Below are 16,959 nucleotides of genomic sequence, written 5' to 3'. Positions count from 1 at the left end.
CCAACTGACCCCGCGAAGAAACCTGACGGAACGAAGGATCTTCCCAAACCCTCTGACCCACCGCCAAAGAAACCGGATGAGGGAACGACGAAACCATCTGAACCATCAAAGAAACCAGACGACTGTCCGCCACCGAAGAAACCAGAGGTGCCTCATGGGACCGGGACTGGGACTGGGACTGGTACGACAAAGCCATCCGATCCACCAAAGAAGCCAGACGATTGCAATCCCCAACCGAAGAAACCAGAGGAGCCCCATGGGACAGGAATGAGCACGACCAAATCCTCTGAACCTCCAAAGAAGCCCGACGAAACCCACACCAAGGTTCCCGAATCGGCGACAAAGCCTCCTCCTACTTGCCCACCCGAAACCAAACCAAATGGTGTGCCCAATGGGACGGGTACGGGCACTGGTACGGGAGATAAGGGAATGGGTACTGGCACTGGCACTGGCACCGGCACTGGCACTGGAGATAAGGGTACGGGTACGGGCACCGGTACGGGCACTGGCACTGGGAACAATGGAACGGGGACGGGAACTGGGACGGGAACTGGCACCGGTACTGGGGACAAAGGAACTGGCACCGGGACCGGGACTGGCACTGGTACCGGTACTGGGGACAAAGGGACCGGGACTGGCACGGGGACTGGGACTGGGACTGGAGATAAGGGAACGGGGACGGGGACGGGCACTGGGACGGGCACTGGGACAGGTGATAAAGGAACGGGAATGGGTACTGGAACGGGTACTGGAACTGGAACGACCATACCCAACGGCACCGTTAAACAACCAACTGGGACCGACAAGCCAGCACCTAATACAAATAAAACACCGACTGGCCCGTCAGTAGGCCCGCCTACTGGCACCGGAACGGGTACACATACGCCTACTGATACCAGCGGCGTAGGTGTCTTCATATCCCTCTCGAACTTGTCTGTATATTTACGCTTGCTTCCTTTCAGGATCTTGTCGACTCGCAAGGCGCCAAGCTCACTGTAGGCTCCAGATACAAGATCCGCTTCGCTGATGGTACAGAGCTTGGAGCTGGTCACCTAGGCTTGGGATACTCCATGAGTGCCATCACGCTTGTCAGTCCACGCAAGAGCAATTCCGGCGCAGTGTTCAGCTTCGCGCTCGAGACAGGTGTCACAGACAAGACCTGGAAGTCTGGAAATGTAGGCTATATAGGAGGGAACTATTCGGGGCTTGATGGCAAGAGCGTGAAGAAATACATTTCGCTGTCGGCTCCTTCGGACAAGGAGGTGCTCGCGTTCTGGGCGTATGAGGATTCTACAGGGAAGGGTAAATCGTATGGTTTCATCGCGAAGCAGATGCCAAATCGTAGAATTGCGTTGTACGCTCGTGATGAGAAGAAGCACGAGAGTGGATTGATAGTTGTTGGGGACAAAATTATCAAGGATCGGAGCAATCTGGGTGTCGCACTGGACTGTACTTTTGTCAAAGTAGCGTAACGTCTTTTGTATATAGCTCTTGCCCAATTTTCTATTTCTTCATCGTGAGAGTCAATGGCCATTGCAGCATAGTAGACGCCGCCTTCGAAGCCTCATTGGGATCAGGCCTGTCAATTGTTGCTAGCGCAGCCCGAGAAGTAAAACTCAGATGGCGATGGCACTGAAAGATGAAGAAAGGATAATCAAAGTCTCGAATTTCCCCAGGAAAGGTACAGAAGGCCGAGTGACCATCGAGCCTCGGTGCTTAGGAGAAGAAGGTCTAGAAGCAAATGGTGATTAACCGCACGTCCAGTAGGCCATGAAGAAGCTGGATGAATATGGCACGCTGACATGTGGAAAAAGATAGAAGAAACTCGTTCAAAATGAATGTTGAGGCTGGGCCGGTGATAATTTTTCAAGAATAGGCACCGTCTGGTCTGTAAAAAAAGTATGTAGTGGTAAAAGTACAGTCCATACACCTTTCCTCATGTCAGATGGAATACATAGTCCTTCCGCTCCTACTTCCTATAATGCAGTATATCAAATAAACCCGAGACCATGTTATTCACGGGCCTCGCTGGGACTTGCGGTGGAGGCGCGGTATATATTCCAGGATTATTCAATTGGGAGGGCGAAGGCGACGGTTGATGAGGGTACACCTGGTATGAATGGACGCGGGGAGGAGGCGGCGACGTGGAGCCGGATCGAGATCGTCGAGTTATTTTCTTCGCTGTAATGTACCTGTGAGATAAGAAATGCACGGATAATAGATTAAATGAAGGTACGTTTCTTCTCCTTCTCAGGATGGGAGTTGAGGGATATTGGCGGTAAGGTGCTCGTGAGGATGGGTGCGGGCGTTACTGCGGGTTGCAGCTCTGGCATGGGTATCTTGCTCAAGTGGACAACAAGGCTGTTGGGAGGTACGTATTTATTGTCGGGCGTGTCGTTGAGGTTTATTCGCCGGGGTAGCTGAGAAAGGGTGTCGTAGAGAACGTATTGGAAGATTTCGGCGTCCAGGCCGATTTTATGCCGTATGCGCTTCGTCTCTTCCACTACTTGAAGCACTTTGGGAACTTGTGTCGCGGAAGAGGACCGTACAGTGACAAAGAGCATGGCGTCGTCCTGGAAGAAGATTAGGTTGAAATCCAATTGCTATGATAGTGGCGCACCTGGAGCAAATTCGAGCAGTACTGGGCGTAATGCATGATATCTCCCTCTTCCTCCACAGTGAGCTCGTTAATCTCACCACGCATGGCCTGAATTTCTGCTATCCTATCCACGCCAGTCTTTGCAGGCGGCTTTGGTGGTGGCGGAGGAGGTAGTGTCGGGATCGACTTGGTCTTGACTAGTCCCTCCGAATCCCTAGGTGATCCATGATAGCTCTCATTTGTGTCCTGGAACGTCAGAAGCGCCGTCAGTATAACGATTTCCAGGCCCTTCCTATCGTCTATGTCGAATCTGATAAACATCAATCAACGCCAGTGATGAACAGCAGCGCTAGTACTCTTTACCGGTTCAGATTGTAGTCCAAAATTTGTATCGAGCTTGTCTTGAGCCGTCCAGCAGGTTCCTTGGTAATAGCGACGAGGACTGGAGGGTCGGGTTTCCGGAGCATGAAGCATTCTTCGCGTTTCCATTCGAATTCAAAGCTAGCGGTGTTCTCAATATCCAGCCTGGCCTCAGGGCACACCCAAACTCACTTCTCCCATTTAAAATTCCATCGAAATGTTAGTGTGCCGGTGTACTTGAGTTCGACTGTCGTAGTTGGGTTGTATAGCTCGAGGATCTTGGTCTTGCTCGAAGCGGATGGGGCCGTCGCTGTTACAAGCAGCGACTCGGACATGAAATCTGCCTGTTCATGAGCACGAAGATGATAGTAAGAGGTAGGAAACGCACCGTACACCTCAATCGTATACACAGGGCCAGCGAGTCGTTGCTTCCTATAATGGGTCACTCCCGAGGGGTCAACGAGGTCGATAACATTGGGATGGTCCTTGTTGGGGGTGACGAGGAGGGTGTAGAGGTTCTGGTCGAGACTCATGAAGAGAGCGCGACGACAGATAGTATGAGACAAATGCCCGGAGATGGCATGTAATGCACAAACTGCATCGCTTTCCGCTGCCAACCCATTCAACTTGTTTTCTCAGACCTCACCGTCCGATTCCGCAGTATCACCAGTCGAAACGCGGCTTTGCATCCAATCAAGTAAGCTGAAATAAATTGACCCTCCGAATTTACATGGTAATACTGTATCAACGTAGCAAAATGTTGGAGCAGAATGTCACAAATATTAATCCTTAGGCATCGACAGGCCATGACCGCACTCCCCACCCGAGAACGTCAAACATGACAGGCAAGGCCTGGCTGGCCAAAAGTGCAATACCAGCGTAGACAGTAACCTTCGTAAGCACTAGAAAAAATGTCAATACAGCATCAATAACGATGCGAGTGAGAACAATTCACCATCAGCATCATAATGTTTAACCTCGTTTTCTTTCTCTTGTTCCCTCTCAACGGCGCCCTTACCAATCGCAAACCTCACCTTCTCGTTCCCATTCCTCATCTTAACTGCCCTGGTTCTAGATGTGCGGTAAGAAAACGCACTTCCTTCACCCACCTCCATCCCCACGCTTCCCGGTAGATCAATGACACTAGGAATCGGCCTCAAACCGCCTTCGTGAGCAAATTCGCTGGGCACATTTTTGTAATCCGTTGCAGGCGTGTAGAACCTTCGATTTGGCAACTGGAAACTCTTGGAAAGCAACCGGTAAAGCGGCGGTAGGGTGATGTGCAGCGCTGACTTGGCTAGAATACGCCACGCAAAGATAGCGAGGATCCCCACCACCATCTTCAAAGCTGCCACACCCCACCACAAGCACACATCCTTCCAGCCGCGCTCCACAGCTATCCATGTTGCCAAGGACTGATCAAAGACCCATCCACTTCCCGGCATAACGACTGCACGGCGTTCGGAGAGACTTGTAAAGGATACGCCCCAAGACCCGACTAAAAGTCCAAGAACGACACTCCCAAACGCGATGGCGTCCTCGAAACACGGACAATCATCTACTGGCTGCGGGTGCTGATTTACTGCAAGGAGACAAACAGAAATCAGTATCAGGGGCACTTCCCAGCCTCCACTCTGCACCCAATCATCCATCCACTTTCCAGCACCGAGTCCGCGCGCGAGGTAGATCGTTGTGGACGTAGAAGGAACCTTGACCGGGATACCGGGGAAACTGGTGTAGGCCCACCAGAGACCGGTACCTAGGATGACGCCCACGAGACAGTCAGTGAAGGAGTGCATCGCTGTGTATAGCCGGCCGAAGACGATGGAGAAGGTGTAGAACACGAGTAGAACTACGAGGACGTTGTAGGTGAACGGAGATATCATGGGTGATATTTCGGAGTTAGATGCACCGGACGTAAGGAGATAGACATGGCCAAAAAGGAACAGCGCGATAGAGACACTATTTGTGGAGTGCGTTGAAGGAAAGCCGTACTCGAGGTGGTGTGTCCCGATGGCTGAGACAGCAAATCAGAATATTCGTTGCTTTCTGAGATATTACTCACTGAGGCGCGTCACGGGAGGCGAAAAGGGCCGCGGAGAGCAGATAAGATCTTTTATAAATGAGGAAAAGTACACGCCTAGGGCCAAAACGATAACGAGCCTTATGGGTAAATGAATTATTGGTGTCAAACTGGCAAAACAGTAGCAAAAGACATACCCGCGTCCCATGTCTTCATATCCAAAGAAATACAGCACTGGAAGCACGGTCATGAAGAAGGTATGCGTTCCTACGCCAGCAATTGGTTAGACAATGTCTGACGCATGATCGGTGGCATACCAACCTAAAGACGAAGTATACACAAAATAGGCGTCGAGCCAGGGAGTGCGTATGTATTCCTAGAAACCCTTCAATAGGCCAGACAAGTAAGAGGTCGTTGAAAACACACCTGCATGCACGCTATCACCTTGGACTCGAGGTGCACGCTCTGGATGAGTCTTCGGCGGATAGCTGCCCGCCATGGGGGCAGGAGAGTGTCGTATGCATCTGAAGGCTGCCTTCCCTGGCTGAGGCCGAGATAAAAGTCACTGTGAGAAGGCTTGTCGTCGCGGCACGGGGACGACTCTCGAGACGAGTCGTAGTCCGACATAGGGGGCGACTATTAGAGAGGAAGAGAAACGAGATATATAGAGCCCGCCAGCCTTGGAGGAAGAGGACGGCAATGTGACGGTCGTCAAAGAAGGGACGTCGAACGACGGGTTTGAAAATCCCCCGGTTTGGCTTACGTGATAGACATGATTGAGAACCATGTTTGATCTTATCTTGGCCACCCGAATTTGTTTCTCTACGGTGGTGGCAACTGGCTTCACGTCTCTCGCACTTTGACCTGACAATGTGTGCTTCCCCGACTTGCAAATTATCGCTACCTAAAACCAAGCCAATGCCTTTCTGGGGGGTGGCACAATGTTTGCCGTGCAGACAATGTGCAGACAAAGTAGTCGTCTTTGTCCATCGCACACCTGGTGGCATTTCTGCCTACAACAATAGATTCTAGGACGGCGCGTGCAATGCAAAAGCCTATAAAAATAGCCATCTTTTATTCTTATTCCACCATTATTCGATATCTCATGTTGTCTAAACTCTTCAACGTTCTCACTTCCATTTTCCAACATTCCTGTGTGCGACCAAAAACGGAGGGGCAGTTTGACAAGTCGGCAGCTTTCGCTGACCAAGATGCCACGCACCGTCGCGTCGCGTCGGCTGTTGGCACCCTGCCTAGTAGCCTGGACTCTGCGTGCTCCATCTCAGTCACACCATCCTTCCCCGCAAACTTGCAGGCCAGTCACCCCCTTCCACGGACACTCCAAATCGGGCCCATCACCTATGTCTTCACTGGCATTGTCGGAGATGGCGCTACCGCCCAGGTTATTCTAGCACGCGAGTCGACGCCTGTGCATGGTCGCGCCGCCCGCGTTCTCGCAATCAAAGCCCTCGACAAGTCCAACTATATCCTTGATGACATCCCTCTCATCGAGGAAGGCCGGTCGCGACGCACGGTCGACAACCATTCAGCCATCAGAGAAGAAATCGCCATCCTCAGGGACACACGCCGAATCCAGTGTCCTTTCTTCGCCGAAATAGTAGATTATCGCCAGGATATGCACTGGTGTTATATCTTCATGGTGAGGACAATATCTAAACTCAATTTGACTTACAGTTTATGATAATTGCAGGAACATTACCCCCAGTCACTTGTGTCCCGTCTTCGTGATCTTTCTGAAGCCAACCAGCCCATCGATCCCGACCTTGTCAAGCTCTACTGTGCGCAACTCGTACGTCCAAGCCTCGCACACCCTTCATTTTATCTTGATGATTCCTTCATAGATAATCGCTGTGAGCATGCTCCACGACAACATGATCTTCCACCGCGACATCAAGCCGGAAAACATCATGATCGACGCGCGCGGCCACCTCAAGCTCATCGACTTCGGCTTTGCTTCTCGTGGACACTGCATCGTTGACTCTGACGGCCGTGGTTCTGTCGGCTACATGGCTCCCGAAGTTGTCCCAAAGTACAAGGGCGCATCCTACCAGGCAGATCTTGCCGATGTATACAGTTTAGGTGTCGTCTTCGCGGAACTGCTTACTTGTCCCAACGTGAGGATCTTCTGGTCAACAGAGGGTCTCCAAGCTGACTTTTGCCTGACATTTAGAACAAAGATATCTTCACTCGCGATTTCGGGAGCTTCCATATCCCTCCCCGTCTTTGGGAGCGTTTCGATGTCCATGCCGCAGACATGGTGAAATCGGCAAGTCTTATCCACTGTCACTTTTCTGTGTTGTATTCATGTCATTATAGATGATCAAAGACGTCGCTAGCGAACGAAATACTACTCGTGGTATTCTTAGTCATGCGTACTTTGACGGTGTGGATCGCTCCGATGTCTTGAACCTCCGCCTCGAACGTACGTTTCTGCTGGTCTTCGTCTGTCGGAAGAGGGACTAACACACAATCCCTTCAGTGTCGTACAAGCCAACGCCCTGTGGACGTACGGAGCCCATTCCATTATAAGAATGGTCAATGTCACCGGCATGCTCGATTCTTTCCCCTTCTTGTATCAATATAAAGATGGGTCAATGGCAAGGCCCCGGAGGCCACGAGCGTTTGGAGATATGTCGGCGGGCTCTCCTATCTCCTTTTTGAATTTTGTTGCACGATTTTGGATTGTCAATAATGGTGTATCTGCTACATCGAATATAAAAATGGATCTCCTCCAACATCCCGTAAATTATATAGGGGATGTTTCAAGTTCCAAGTCATGGAAAATAAAAGCTATTTTAACACTTTGATGTTTGTAGGCGAACGACCTTCAAACGGTAATCCAAAACTGAGAGGTATCCCACGGCAAAAAAGCGTTCATGACTATATATGTACAGGTGATCAGTCACCAGCTCAGCATTGACTCTGAGTTATTTGGATTCGTTTACTCTTTCAATAGCCAGCAGACTTGAATACAAATCATAATTGTCGAGAGGAATCCCAGATATGCGGACTCTGACGTCTTGTCTATATCTGCCCCTGCCCGTTCACTCCTGAGAGCTTATAGTAACAATGTTCAAATAGTACTGTAAGTGGACGCAACAGTAATCAGATGAGCCAGATGATACGATGCCAGACATATTGCAAGCCCATTTCCTAGAGTCCGGATCGAACGATAAGATTCAACGTAGCCTGGCAAGCCGGCTCTGTAGATACTCGCGGTACTCGTGCATAAGATTGGCTGCATGAGCGCCGCATTATCACTCCCCATGATGTACAAAGTGAGTTGGTTAATGTATATCATATCCTACAATGTTACAGTTACAAGTCTAAAGGGACAATCGTACGGACGGCATAGATAAAATCAATAATAACGTTGTTGAATGCATGTATAAACGGTGAGATGCAATGCGAATAATGAGAAATGTACGGCAATGAGATGGGTGTAAAGGCCAGGGTGAGAATCTAAAAGTCTTCATCGAGAACACTAATCGCCAATGATCAGCACGAGGGACAGGATAAGTATCAATAAACTTACAATGTCTTCGATGAATCAACAGTACTGCCGGTGGTAGAGTGGTTGATGTTGGCCTTCGAGTAATCTGAGACACGCTTCTCGAAGAAGTTGGTCTTGCCCTGCAGCGAGATCATGTCCATAAAGTCGAAGGGATTCATTGAGTTGTACACCTTGTCATTGCCAAGGGCTACGAGTAGACGGTCAGCTACAAACTCAATGTATTGGCACATGAGCTTTGAGTTCATGCCAATGAGGGAGACGGGGAGAGCATCTATGAGAAACATAAGACACGGAAACGACAAAGTAAAGCAATAGCATACCAGTGAGGAACTCCTGTTCTATGGAAACGGCGTCTGCGATGATATGCTTGACAACTTCAGGATGAGGACGACGCTTCAGGTGGCTAAAGAGAAGACATCCAAAATCGGTGTGCATGCCCTCATCACGGCTAATAAGCTCATTGGAGAAGGTCAGGCCAGGCATTAAACCGCGCTTCTTCAACCAAAAGATGGAAGCGAACGAGCCGGAAAAGAAAATACCCTCAACGGCGGCAAAGGCAACGAGACGCTCGGCAAAGGTGGATCGTTCATCAGAGATCCATCGAAGAGCCCAATCGGCTTTACGCTTGATGCAAGGAATAGTCTCGATAGCATCAAAAAGGTATTCCCGCTGGGCGGAATCTTTGATATAAGTGTCAATGAGGAGGGAATAGGTCTCAGAATGGATGTTCTCCATCATGATTTGGAAGCCATAGAAACAGCGAGCTTCAGCAACCTGGACTTCTTTCGAGAAGCGTTCGACAAGATTCTCGTTAACGATGCCGTCCGAAGCAGCGAAGAAGGCGAGGACATGGGAGATGAAATGACGCTCGTTGTCGTTCATTCGGTTGTTCCAGTCATGCAGGTCCTTGGACAGATCCATCTCTTCTGCGGTCCAGAAAGATGCTTCATGTTTCTTGTACATTTGCCAGATCTAAACCATGGTCAGTGCTATCGTTAGGATGAGGAACGCGGCGCGCACCTCGTGATACTGGATAGGGAACAGCACAAAGCGACTCTTGGTTTCCTTCAAAAGAGGCTCCTCGCCTAGGCCAAGTTATTTATCAACGCGATACAAGTTGGGCTGGAGAACGTACTCTCAGGCAGGTCAACTTCACCAACATACTGCTTCCTGAGGTCCTCGAGCTCCCCGTCGAAGTCACCAACAGTCTCAGGTAAGGTTGAGCAGCACTCGTCATCGACAATCTTCTTGACGGGTGACTCTAGTGAGAACCTGGCGCTAAAGTCTGCGGTCATCTAGGCGAAACGTGTTAAAAGGTAATATAAGACGCGGAGCAAAAGCAGGACGTACCTTTTTGCTGGGCGTAGCGGGAATGGCAATGGGGACAGTGACGGCGGACATTGCAACGGAGAATAGGGCGAGGGTAGGCCGTAGATGAAAAAGAAAACAACGGAGAAGGTGGTCCTGCAGATAGAGGGATTGGACAGATGGCGTGGTTTATATACCCAAAGTTCGTTGACTGTCTACAAACAACGCCAATAAAAAAAATCGCGCACGTGATCAAAAAACGCGTCTGTCACGTCACGTCTTTTATTATCAACGCGAGATGTCGTTCCTCCTTATCCTATTTCGGCTATATTGTGTCCAGATAACGCCTTTTAGCCTTATCTGAGTCACAACCATGGCATAGAATACTTCCGCATTTCATATTCCAGCTGAAGCATTGATGGTGATGCCGGCTCCGCCATCGTGCGGTCACTCACATGTCTCCGAATAAGCGAGTCATATAATCAACTTTTACATAGAACCGAAATCTGAAGAGAAGACGCGCTCCGCTTCCTCGACGCGTCGGTCATCATCAAATATCTCCCCTTGGGCCCCATCAGGTGCCTCGAGGCCCTCGTCTAGGGCTCTTCTATGGCAAGCTAGAATAACGCGAGGCTGCACGCGTTTTTACTCCAGAACGCGATCCAATGAACACGTTTGTATTGACAATCGCCATATTCCAGATCGCTTACCCTGACCACTCATTCTACCATTATTACTCCCATCGGAAGGCCAGGGACCAAGCCAAGCTCGGCTTAGACAAGTACGTACGATGTTTATTTCTGTATTGTTCAAATAACGCCATTGATGCGGGCAGCAAGACATTTATTGAAAGTGGCTTGTCTCCAAAAAGGCAGTTGTAACCGTCAATATTATTGATTTGCCCGCTACAAGAAACAACTTTAATTCGTGCCTAACATTCTGCATACCACGGGAGGAGCAAGTCCAACAAACCCTTGTGAATTGCGCGTGTAACGTGGCTTTGTGTCCAAAGATTCTATGATTTCCGACCCAAAAGATCTCAACTGCTACTGACGCATGTGCACGATGAACGTGAAACCTCGGGCCGTGAAGCCACTGGTTCCGAGTCCGTCTGAGTTTAAAGTCTGACGGCAAATGCCGATTTCTCACCCATGGCAATGAATACGCATTGCCGCAAACGCACCTATAGGCGATCTCCTAATAGTCCCTATGATATCTTTAGGGTTCTGCATCGCTCTTATTGGTGTAACAAGCCCTCGTTCAAGACTTTCTACGCGTTGAGCACGGCAGGCATACAACCGCTCATCCACACTCAGAACAGATGTTCCTCTCATATCGTCCTTCCATCTGTATCACTTGATTGTCATTCACTGCAAGCTCTCAGCCTTTGGTCCTGGCCAGCGCCCTCGCATGGTGAGGGAGTGTGAAAGATGGCCTCCTTAATTAGTGTCAAGGTATTTTTACTCTGGCGCTTAGGTCTCCCATATCGCGGACACATGGTATGATCCTGTTTCTTAAGTAAGCGATGTGCTACCTCGCCGTTCATTTACTCATCGATACCGCAGCTGATCTTACCCACACAGGCGTGTTATTGCCGTCAAGACATCGCTGGCGGTTCACGGTGTAAGGAAATCTCCCTTAAGAATGAAATGATATCGTTCATATTTGACTACGGAGTCACTAAAGTGTCTTCCAACTTTCGAATACACCCTCCGCGCGTCAAGCTCCTGAATCATTCGTTAGTTCTCGTAATTGTTGATCGACGTGTACCCCTGAATACCGCAGAACAAAATCACGCTAGCGTCTTTTTATTTACAACGTTTTACACCCATTCCCTCTCCTCCCCCTTCCGCCATGGTCTCCTGCACGGTCCCGATGCTTACAATCCCCAACTTTCTCAAATATAAACTCCACAAATCCATCCCGCATGGCCTTCCAGCTTCTCCCGTTGTCGCAGTGCGTCAAATGTCTATGGCCGACATGACCGACAAGCCAGTAGAGAAGGATGTCCAGTTTGAACGCTTTCTCTCAACGACAGAGGACAACTTCGCTTTAACACTCGAAGCGCTCATCAATAGCTCAGCAACGAATGCGAACGATGTCACACAGGGGGTGGATATGCATATGCTGCATATGTTTAGGATCCCCTGGATACACAAACTCCTACCCGAGCTGGAGAAACTTGCAGCTCAGTACCACATTGGAAACTACGTTGTGGTCAGAGGAACTGGGGAGAAGGTCTTTGAAAGTATGCCGATTTATGCAAGGTGTGGATGTATACTACTAAGTATGAATGACGTACTGATAGCTGGGATAGAATTGGCATGCATCTTTTGTTTTACGGCAAAGGGCAGATTCTCCTCCTGGGAATCGAGACGGTTGCAAACTTTCTGAAACGACTGTCGATCAAAGTAAAGCCTTAATTTCCGCATCTTTCACAGCCACTGAGCCATCTACTAGCAAGGCAAGATATACGACAGTCCCGGGTCCGTGGCTTCTATTCCTTCCTTTGTCAAGACGTATTCTCTTTCACTCAAAGAGTTATTGGAACCCGACATCAAGAAATACAGTTGTTTCAATGATTTTTTCTCTAGAAAACTGAAGCCAGACGCTCGGCCAGTGCAAAATGCGCAAGATACCCTCGGGATATGTAGCGCAGCGGACTGCCGCCTCGTTGTGTATCAGACCTTCGATTTGGCACGGGAGTTTTGGGTGAAAGGACGTAATTTTACCGTCCCCGAGTTGTTGGATGTTCCTCCCACCTCCGACACAGCTATCACTTTTGATGGTTCGAGTATGGCGATATTCCGGTTGGCGCCTCAGGATTACCATCGCTTCCATTGCCCCATTGACGGCGTGATCGATGGAGAGCCCGTCAATGTTCCGGGCCAATATTATACAGGTATGACCTGTCGCGATTCGCTTATATTGCCTATCTGATGCTGCTCTAGTCAACCCGCAAGCAGTAAACCAGCCTTCGTTTGACGTATTCACGGCGAATGTTCGGTCGATAATATACATGACACATGAGCCGACTGGAAAGAAAGTGGCTTTCATTGCTGTTGGCGCGTTGTTGGTGGGTAGTGTCGTCTGGACGTACGGAGGAGATGCGGATGATAAGAAGTCCGCTGCGGTGAAGAGGGGGGAGGAATTGGGGTGCTTCAGGTATGGTGGCAGCACCATTGTAGCGTTGTTTGAGAGAGGATTGCTTGAGTATGTGATTTTAATACTGATTGGCTCCGCCAAGACTGATACCATCTTTCCCAGGTTTGATGCTGATCTCATAAAAAACTCAGAAGAAGCACTTGAGACGCTAGTGAAGGTAAGGCGCTTTTATTTTCATCTGTCGTAGGATTGTGCTGACCTGATTTAGGTTGGAGATTCTGTTGGGACTTCGGTCAAAGAGTCGTGTGCTCGTTAATATTTATCCAGCCACTATACCAGTCTTGCTTCTGGATACCATTCTATCCGCTATACATTTTGTTTCATTAATTTTTCTGTATGTTTCATACCTTCATCGTGTCCTTATCCTCCTATGTTCTTCACTCTTGCTGAATTCGTGTAAAGGATCGTGTTCCCAGGCTCATAATTAGGTTCTGGCGTCCAGCAAGGCATCAGTCTGATTTAAACTCTTTCATCCAATCTTGTCCTGCTATTGGCTCTGCTACTCAGGTGAGATGTCATGAGAGGTGTCTGAAGTCTGAGTGATAGCTAGCACTGGCAGCTAAACCGCGACAACTCAGTTAAGGCTCGCCTTGTAGATCTCATCGATCGCAGGCCTTCTTCCTTTTGCAAGCGTCTATATCGCGATGAAAGCCCCATCACGTCTGGAGCCCGGACATGATACAACCACATATAACCCAGGCTTGTCAGATCATGTGGTACAGAGTAATGCAGAGTACAAAAGGTTTTGGAGCTGCTACGATAGGATAGAAAACTCTCCATTGAAATCCAGTACGACTTGTTCTTCGCATGGATACCGCTTCTGACAAGAGGAACATTGAAAGCTTGAAGTCCCAGCATCAATACAATAAAAACTTGGGAGTGTCCGCGTTAGTCATCTGAAGCATCTGACAATTTCCGGTTACGCGATCAATTAGCAATTTGCCAGCCTCCGTCCTTTTCCTGGTATTTATATATCCGCGGCCTGTAGGATGACACATTCACCGTAGTCCTCTAACCTCCCACTCACTATGGCGCCAGTTGCAACTCACAGCACCCAGACGATGACCGCCAGCCCCACGAATCCCAAGACACAACTGTGGCGTCCAACGCTCACTGAAAGCCCTCCCCTAAGATCCGAGTTCGCGTTCGACTCGATGGACGATGCGCTGGCAGCATTCAAGGCGGGAGAATTCTTGGTTGTCATGGATGATGAGAGCAGAGAGAACGAGGGGGACCTGATCATTGCTGGCAGCGCGGTCACGACGGAAAAGATGGCTTGGATGATCAAGCATACGAGGTATGTATTTTCGGTCGAGACAAACTTGTCTGTTTCTAATTGGCGTTGCTCGGGAAGTGGTTATATCTGTGTTGCACTGACTCCGGAACGAGTTGCCCAGCTGGGATTTCCTATGATGGTCTCTGACAATAATCAGGATCGCCATCGGACAGCCTATACCATCACGGCCGACTACAAACATGGTACGTACAGAATCTTGGCCGTGGTATCCTATCGGTTTATTCGAGTATATAGGAACTACCACCGGGATATCTGCCCATGATAGAGCGCTGACATCTCGAGCCCTTGCCTCACCCACCGTCACACCCTCAGACTTCCTGCTCCCAGGGCACATTGTTCCCTTGCGCGCTCGCGAAGGCGGCGTCCTTACCCGTAGAGGGCATACGGAGTCGGGAGTAGATCTCTGTCTCCTTACGGGACTGTCGCAAGCCGGGGTGCTGTGCGAGTTGGTAAACGATAACCCGGAGGGAAGCATGATGCGCCGGGACGATTGTCGTGCTTTCGCGGACAAGTGGGGGATAAAGATGATCAGTGTGGAGATGCTCGCAGAGGCGAGAAAGAAGGCAGAAGGTCTGTGAGCAGGAGAATTGTGAATGAAGAATGTTTTAAAAAATGCCTCAGAGTATCTTATTCATCGCTCTATAATGCCTTTTATAGATTTGTATGGCGTCCCTATAATCATCCGGTAGTCCTGCTGCAGCCGCCTTCAAGGGGTGGGAATCTACCTTGGTACCTGGTTGTTATATCTTTTAATTCTTGTAGGTCCGATCATGTTCACCGCCTACCGACGCACTTATCATTTCTTTCAGGACGTTGTTGTTAACGAAGGCCAACGATGACCAGGCCTGCCTTTGTCTGCGGTATCCTTGGCGGCCACGTTTTCCTTTATTTGACCAGGCATTTGTGGCTGCCTTTGTTTCTCTTGTTTGGAACATTGTGACCGGTAACGCCCTATAAATGTTGTTAATCATCTCTGCTTGTGCCTTTCACTTCGACCACATCGACTCGAATCTCACTACAACCTTCGCAAGTTCTTAATCTAGACACGAAATGTCCGTCGAACGCTACCCTCAATCCTCTCAAGCACCTACCCGCCTCTACACCCCGCCACTCAGTGGCGCAGAGCAAGACTTCCATCAAAGACTGCTAAACGAAGTACGGGAGACATATCGTTCTGTTGGCAACGTACTCGAGCGTTTGTCGTATGTTGAGCGGCTACTCCAAGATTATGTCGCTCCAGCCTCTGTCTATCCCCCACCACTGTATGTCCATTATTCGCAAATGTTTCCTTCATTTTTTTGATCTCATTCATGTTGTAGCGAAAGAGGGGCATCTTACGGGTACGTTTAGGTACTGATTCGTTGATTCTCAGCTTGACCTCTGCCCAGCCTAAGAAACGAGGTGGCTACAAGCTATGTTCACCCTGCGTACGCGCCCCGTTCTCCAAGTTCGTCCATTTTTCTTCGTCTTTTTCTATCCTAATTTTGCCACCCACCAGACCCTCGAGACCTATTGCCCGAGCATTCCAGATATCTCACCAACGTGTTACCTGAAAGTAGACCGGGCTATTCTGTGCATGCCCATCGCCGTGACCCAATGGGACCGGAAGAGTATAGGCAGTCGTTCTCAGATTGGCGTCACCCATCATACACAGAGAGAGTTCATCATCGCCCACGGTCTCCCCTTGTAGAGCCACTAAGACAGACATCTGATCCAGTTTACGGAACTTCCCCACAACACAGGGAGGGAGCGTGGAGACGCGAACGTTCTCCTTACGAAGAACGTACCCATCGTCAACATGGAGATGGCGGTGAAGATGCTTTCGACCTACCTGATGTTACACGGAGGTCCTCCCGCCCATATGTCCAGGAACAAGAACGCTTCCATAGCCGTGACGACCCTCGCCCTGAAGGAAGTTTCTTGGTTCCCCGAGTAGGTCCGACTCCCGTTCCATTGTTGATGCCAGCGCCAAGAAAGCGACAAAGGTCGGTTGACGAGGCAGAGAGGGATCATAACCGTGGCAACGTGGAATCATCGAAGAGACGGAGGGGCCAGTCGAAACATACTGATGTTCATCTTTGGCTTCAAGAGGTGGACGCTGGTACACTGTCTCCAACGTACAGGCCCGAGTCCCCACTACCAGCGCCAGCGCCAGCACCACCATCCCCACCGAGAATAGACGAAACGCAGCTCCATGAAGCACCTGAATGGACACGCAAGGATGAGGATGGGCCTTTAACTTTGCCGCCTCTCCGTCAGACGTCTCCCGTCCACGACTCGATCTTATACATACCTGTTTCCAGGAGCGTAGTACTGCCACCTTCATTAGCGTATAAGGAGGAGCTACGACGTTCCAGGGTTGTCCCAGATGAAGGGCCTTCAAGTTCGGGCCACACAACCTGGGATTCGCCTAGTGACTTGCAATGGGTGGGTGTGGAGGAACGATAAGCGCATTCAACGTACCATTCATAAGCTTGCATCGTTTTCTCTGCTTTAGGATCTGAAATGGACAGTTTATCCTACTTAATAGTATGTATTCTACTACTTTATCTCAGCATAAGTTAGTTATATCATTTACGCTGTATCGAAGAATTCGAACACATTTTAGTTGGTAGACACATGTTTGAGCCCTGAGTGAACCTTGCCGCCGGAGACGTTAAAAATGATAACAT

At 49.5% G+C, this 16,959-nt stretch overlaps 10 protein-coding genes across 10 annotated transcripts; 6 read left to right on the top strand and 4 right to left on the bottom strand.

Moving 5' to 3' along the window:
• The first annotated feature begins 22 nt into the window (after positions 1-22).
• BT62DRAFT_241906 (uncharacterized protein) lies at positions 23-1,111 on the top strand. The gene is made up of 2 exons (XM_043180190.1): positions 23-907; positions 963-1,111. Exons 1-2 carry the CDS (start codon positions 268-270, stop codon positions 1,025-1,027), a joined length of 705 nt encoding a protein of 234 aa, XP_043037916.1. The 5' UTR covers positions 23-267; the 3' UTR covers positions 1,028-1,111.
• Positions 894-1,552, top strand: BT62DRAFT_241876 (uncharacterized protein). Its single transcript, XM_043180188.1, has one exon. It carries the CDS (start codon positions 1,071-1,073, stop codon positions 1,470-1,472), a length of 402 nt encoding a protein of 133 aa, XP_043037915.1. The 5' UTR covers positions 894-1,070; the 3' UTR covers positions 1,473-1,552.
• A 670-nt stretch (positions 1,553-2,222) lies between these two features.
• BT62DRAFT_899698 (uncharacterized protein) lies at positions 2,223-3,492 on the bottom strand (the record flags this gene model as incomplete). The annotated part of the gene is made up of 5 exons (XM_043183381.1): positions 2,223-2,573; positions 2,621-2,909; positions 2,963-3,100; positions 3,152-3,299; positions 3,348-3,492. The coding sequence occupies 5 exons, from the start codon at positions 3,490-3,492 to the stop codon at positions 2,223-2,225; spliced, it is 1,071 nt and encodes a 356-aa protein (XP_043037914.1).
• A 152-nt stretch (positions 3,493-3,644) lies between these two features.
• On the bottom strand, positions 3,645-5,731 carry BT62DRAFT_987870 (uncharacterized protein). Its single transcript, XM_043190083.1, has 6 exons — positions 5,409-5,731; positions 5,304-5,358; positions 5,180-5,249; positions 5,025-5,122; positions 3,915-4,976; positions 3,645-3,861 (listed from the first exon to the last, which is right to left on the bottom strand). Exons 1-6 carry the CDS (start codon positions 5,607-5,609, stop codon positions 3,749-3,751), a joined length of 1,599 nt encoding a protein of 532 aa, XP_043037913.1. The 5' UTR covers positions 5,610-5,731; the 3' UTR covers positions 3,645-3,748.
• A 34-nt stretch (positions 5,732-5,765) lies between these two features.
• On the top strand, positions 5,766-7,793 carry BT62DRAFT_934073 (kinase-like protein). Its single transcript, XM_043186670.1, has 6 exons — positions 5,766-6,642; positions 6,694-6,792; positions 6,845-7,117; positions 7,174-7,269; positions 7,320-7,425; positions 7,483-7,793. Exons 1-6 carry the CDS (start codon positions 6,088-6,090, stop codon positions 7,530-7,532), a joined length of 1,179 nt encoding a protein of 392 aa, XP_043037912.1. The 5' UTR covers positions 5,766-6,087; the 3' UTR covers positions 7,533-7,793.
• A 415-nt stretch (positions 7,794-8,208) lies between these two features.
• Positions 8,209-10,043, bottom strand: BT62DRAFT_952193 (ribonucleotide reductase small subunit). The gene is made up of 6 exons (XM_043188225.1): positions 9,868-10,043; positions 9,653-9,812; positions 9,538-9,602; positions 8,838-9,489; positions 8,539-8,788; positions 8,209-8,487 (listed from the first exon to the last, which is right to left on the bottom strand). The coding sequence occupies exons 1-6, from the start codon at positions 9,916-9,918 to the stop codon at positions 8,466-8,468; spliced, it is 1,200 nt and encodes a 399-aa protein (XP_043037911.1). The 5' UTR covers positions 9,919-10,043; the 3' UTR covers positions 8,209-8,465.
• Positions 10,044-10,314: 271 nt separating this feature from the next.
• On the bottom strand, positions 10,315-11,237 carry BT62DRAFT_921223 (uncharacterized protein; the record flags this gene model as incomplete). Its single annotated transcript, XM_043184280.1, has 5 exons — positions 10,315-10,442; positions 10,615-10,730; positions 10,798-10,840; positions 11,009-11,172; positions 11,197-11,237. The coding sequence occupies 5 exons, from the start codon at positions 11,235-11,237 to the stop codon at positions 10,315-10,317; spliced, it is 492 nt and encodes a 163-aa protein (XP_043037910.1).
• A 721-nt stretch (positions 11,238-11,958) lies between these two features.
• Positions 11,959-13,246, top strand: BT62DRAFT_981651 (uncharacterized protein; the record flags this gene model as incomplete). The annotated part of the gene is made up of 6 exons (XM_043189616.1): positions 11,959-12,092; positions 12,143-12,236; positions 12,286-12,727; positions 12,777-13,038; positions 13,093-13,147; positions 13,199-13,246. 6 exons carry the CDS (start codon positions 11,959-11,961, stop codon positions 13,244-13,246), a joined length of 1,035 nt encoding a protein of 344 aa, XP_043037909.1.
• A 772-nt stretch (positions 13,247-14,018) lies between these two features.
• Positions 14,019-14,865, top strand: BT62DRAFT_900041 (3,4-dihydroxy-2-butanone 4-phosphate synthase; the record flags this gene model as incomplete). Its single annotated transcript, XM_043183394.1, has 3 exons — positions 14,019-14,287; positions 14,345-14,469; positions 14,522-14,865. 3 exons carry the CDS (start codon positions 14,019-14,021, stop codon positions 14,863-14,865), a joined length of 738 nt encoding a protein of 245 aa, XP_043037908.1.
• Positions 14,866-15,337: 472 nt separating this feature from the next.
• Positions 15,338-16,735, top strand: BT62DRAFT_1008073 (uncharacterized protein; the record flags this gene model as incomplete). The annotated part of the gene is made up of 4 exons (XM_043177411.1): positions 15,338-15,549; positions 15,607-15,627; positions 15,676-15,734; positions 15,786-16,735. 4 exons carry the CDS (start codon positions 15,338-15,340, stop codon positions 16,733-16,735), a joined length of 1,242 nt encoding a protein of 413 aa, XP_043037907.1.
• Positions 16,736-16,959: the final 224 nt, after the last annotated feature.

The sequence above is a fragment of the Guyanagaster necrorhizus genome (assembly GCF_019112545.1).
Source record: "Guyanagaster necrorhizus MCA 3950 unplaced genomic scaffold BT62scaffold_18, whole genome shotgun sequence".
In the NCBI taxonomy this organism is placed as follows: domain Eukaryota; kingdom Fungi; phylum Basidiomycota; class Agaricomycetes; order Agaricales; family Physalacriaceae; genus Guyanagaster; species Guyanagaster necrorhizus.
The sequence above is the reverse complement of the archived record's forward strand: the minus strand, read 5'-3'. Positions and strand labels throughout refer to the sequence as shown.

Coding starts and splice junctions, on each gene's coding strand:
- BT62DRAFT_987870 (XM_043190083.1), bottom strand. CDS start 5,609: ATGTCGGACTACGACTCGTCTCGAGAGTCGTCCCCGTGCCGCGACGAC. Junction 5,250..5,303: donor TGTGTATACTTCGTCTTTAG/GTTGGTATGCCA, acceptor TTGCTGGCGTAG/GAACGCATACCTTCTTCATG. Junction 5,123..5,179: donor TATGAAGACATGGGACGCGG/GTATGTCTTTTG, acceptor TTTACCCATAAG/GCTCGTTATCGTTTTGGCCC.
- BT62DRAFT_241906 (XM_043180190.1), top strand. CDS start 268: ATGAGCACGACCAAATCCTCTGAACCTCCAAAGAAGCCCGACGAAACC. Junction 908..962: donor TACTGATACCAGCGGCGTAG/GTGTCTTCATAT, acceptor GCTTCCTTTCAG/GATCTTGTCGACTCGCAAGG.
- BT62DRAFT_934073 (XM_043186670.1), top strand. CDS start 6,088: ATGTTGTCTAAACTCTTCAACGTTCTCACTTCCATTTTCCAACATTCC. Junction 7,270..7,319: donor CCGCAGACATGGTGAAATCG/GCAAGTCTTATC, acceptor ATGTCATTATAG/ATGATCAAAGACGTCGCTAG. Junction 7,426..7,482: donor CTTGAACCTCCGCCTCGAAC/GTACGTTTCTGC, acceptor CAATCCCTTCAG/TGTCGTACAAGCCAACGCCC.
- BT62DRAFT_952193 (XM_043188225.1), bottom strand. CDS start 9,918: ATGTCCGCCGTCACTGTCCCCATTGCCATTCCCGCTACGCCCAGCAAA. Junction 9,603..9,652: donor TGAAGTTGACCTGCCTGAGA/GTACGTTCTCCA, acceptor AACTTGGCCTAG/GCGAGGAGCCTCTTTTGAAG. Junction 8,789..8,837: donor AGAACAGGAGTTCCTCACTG/GTATGCTATTGC, acceptor TGTTTCTCATAG/ATGCTCTCCCCGTCTCCCTC.
- BT62DRAFT_241876 (XM_043180188.1), top strand. CDS start 1,071: ATGAGTGCCATCACGCTTGTCAGTCCACGCAAGAGCAATTCCGGCGCA.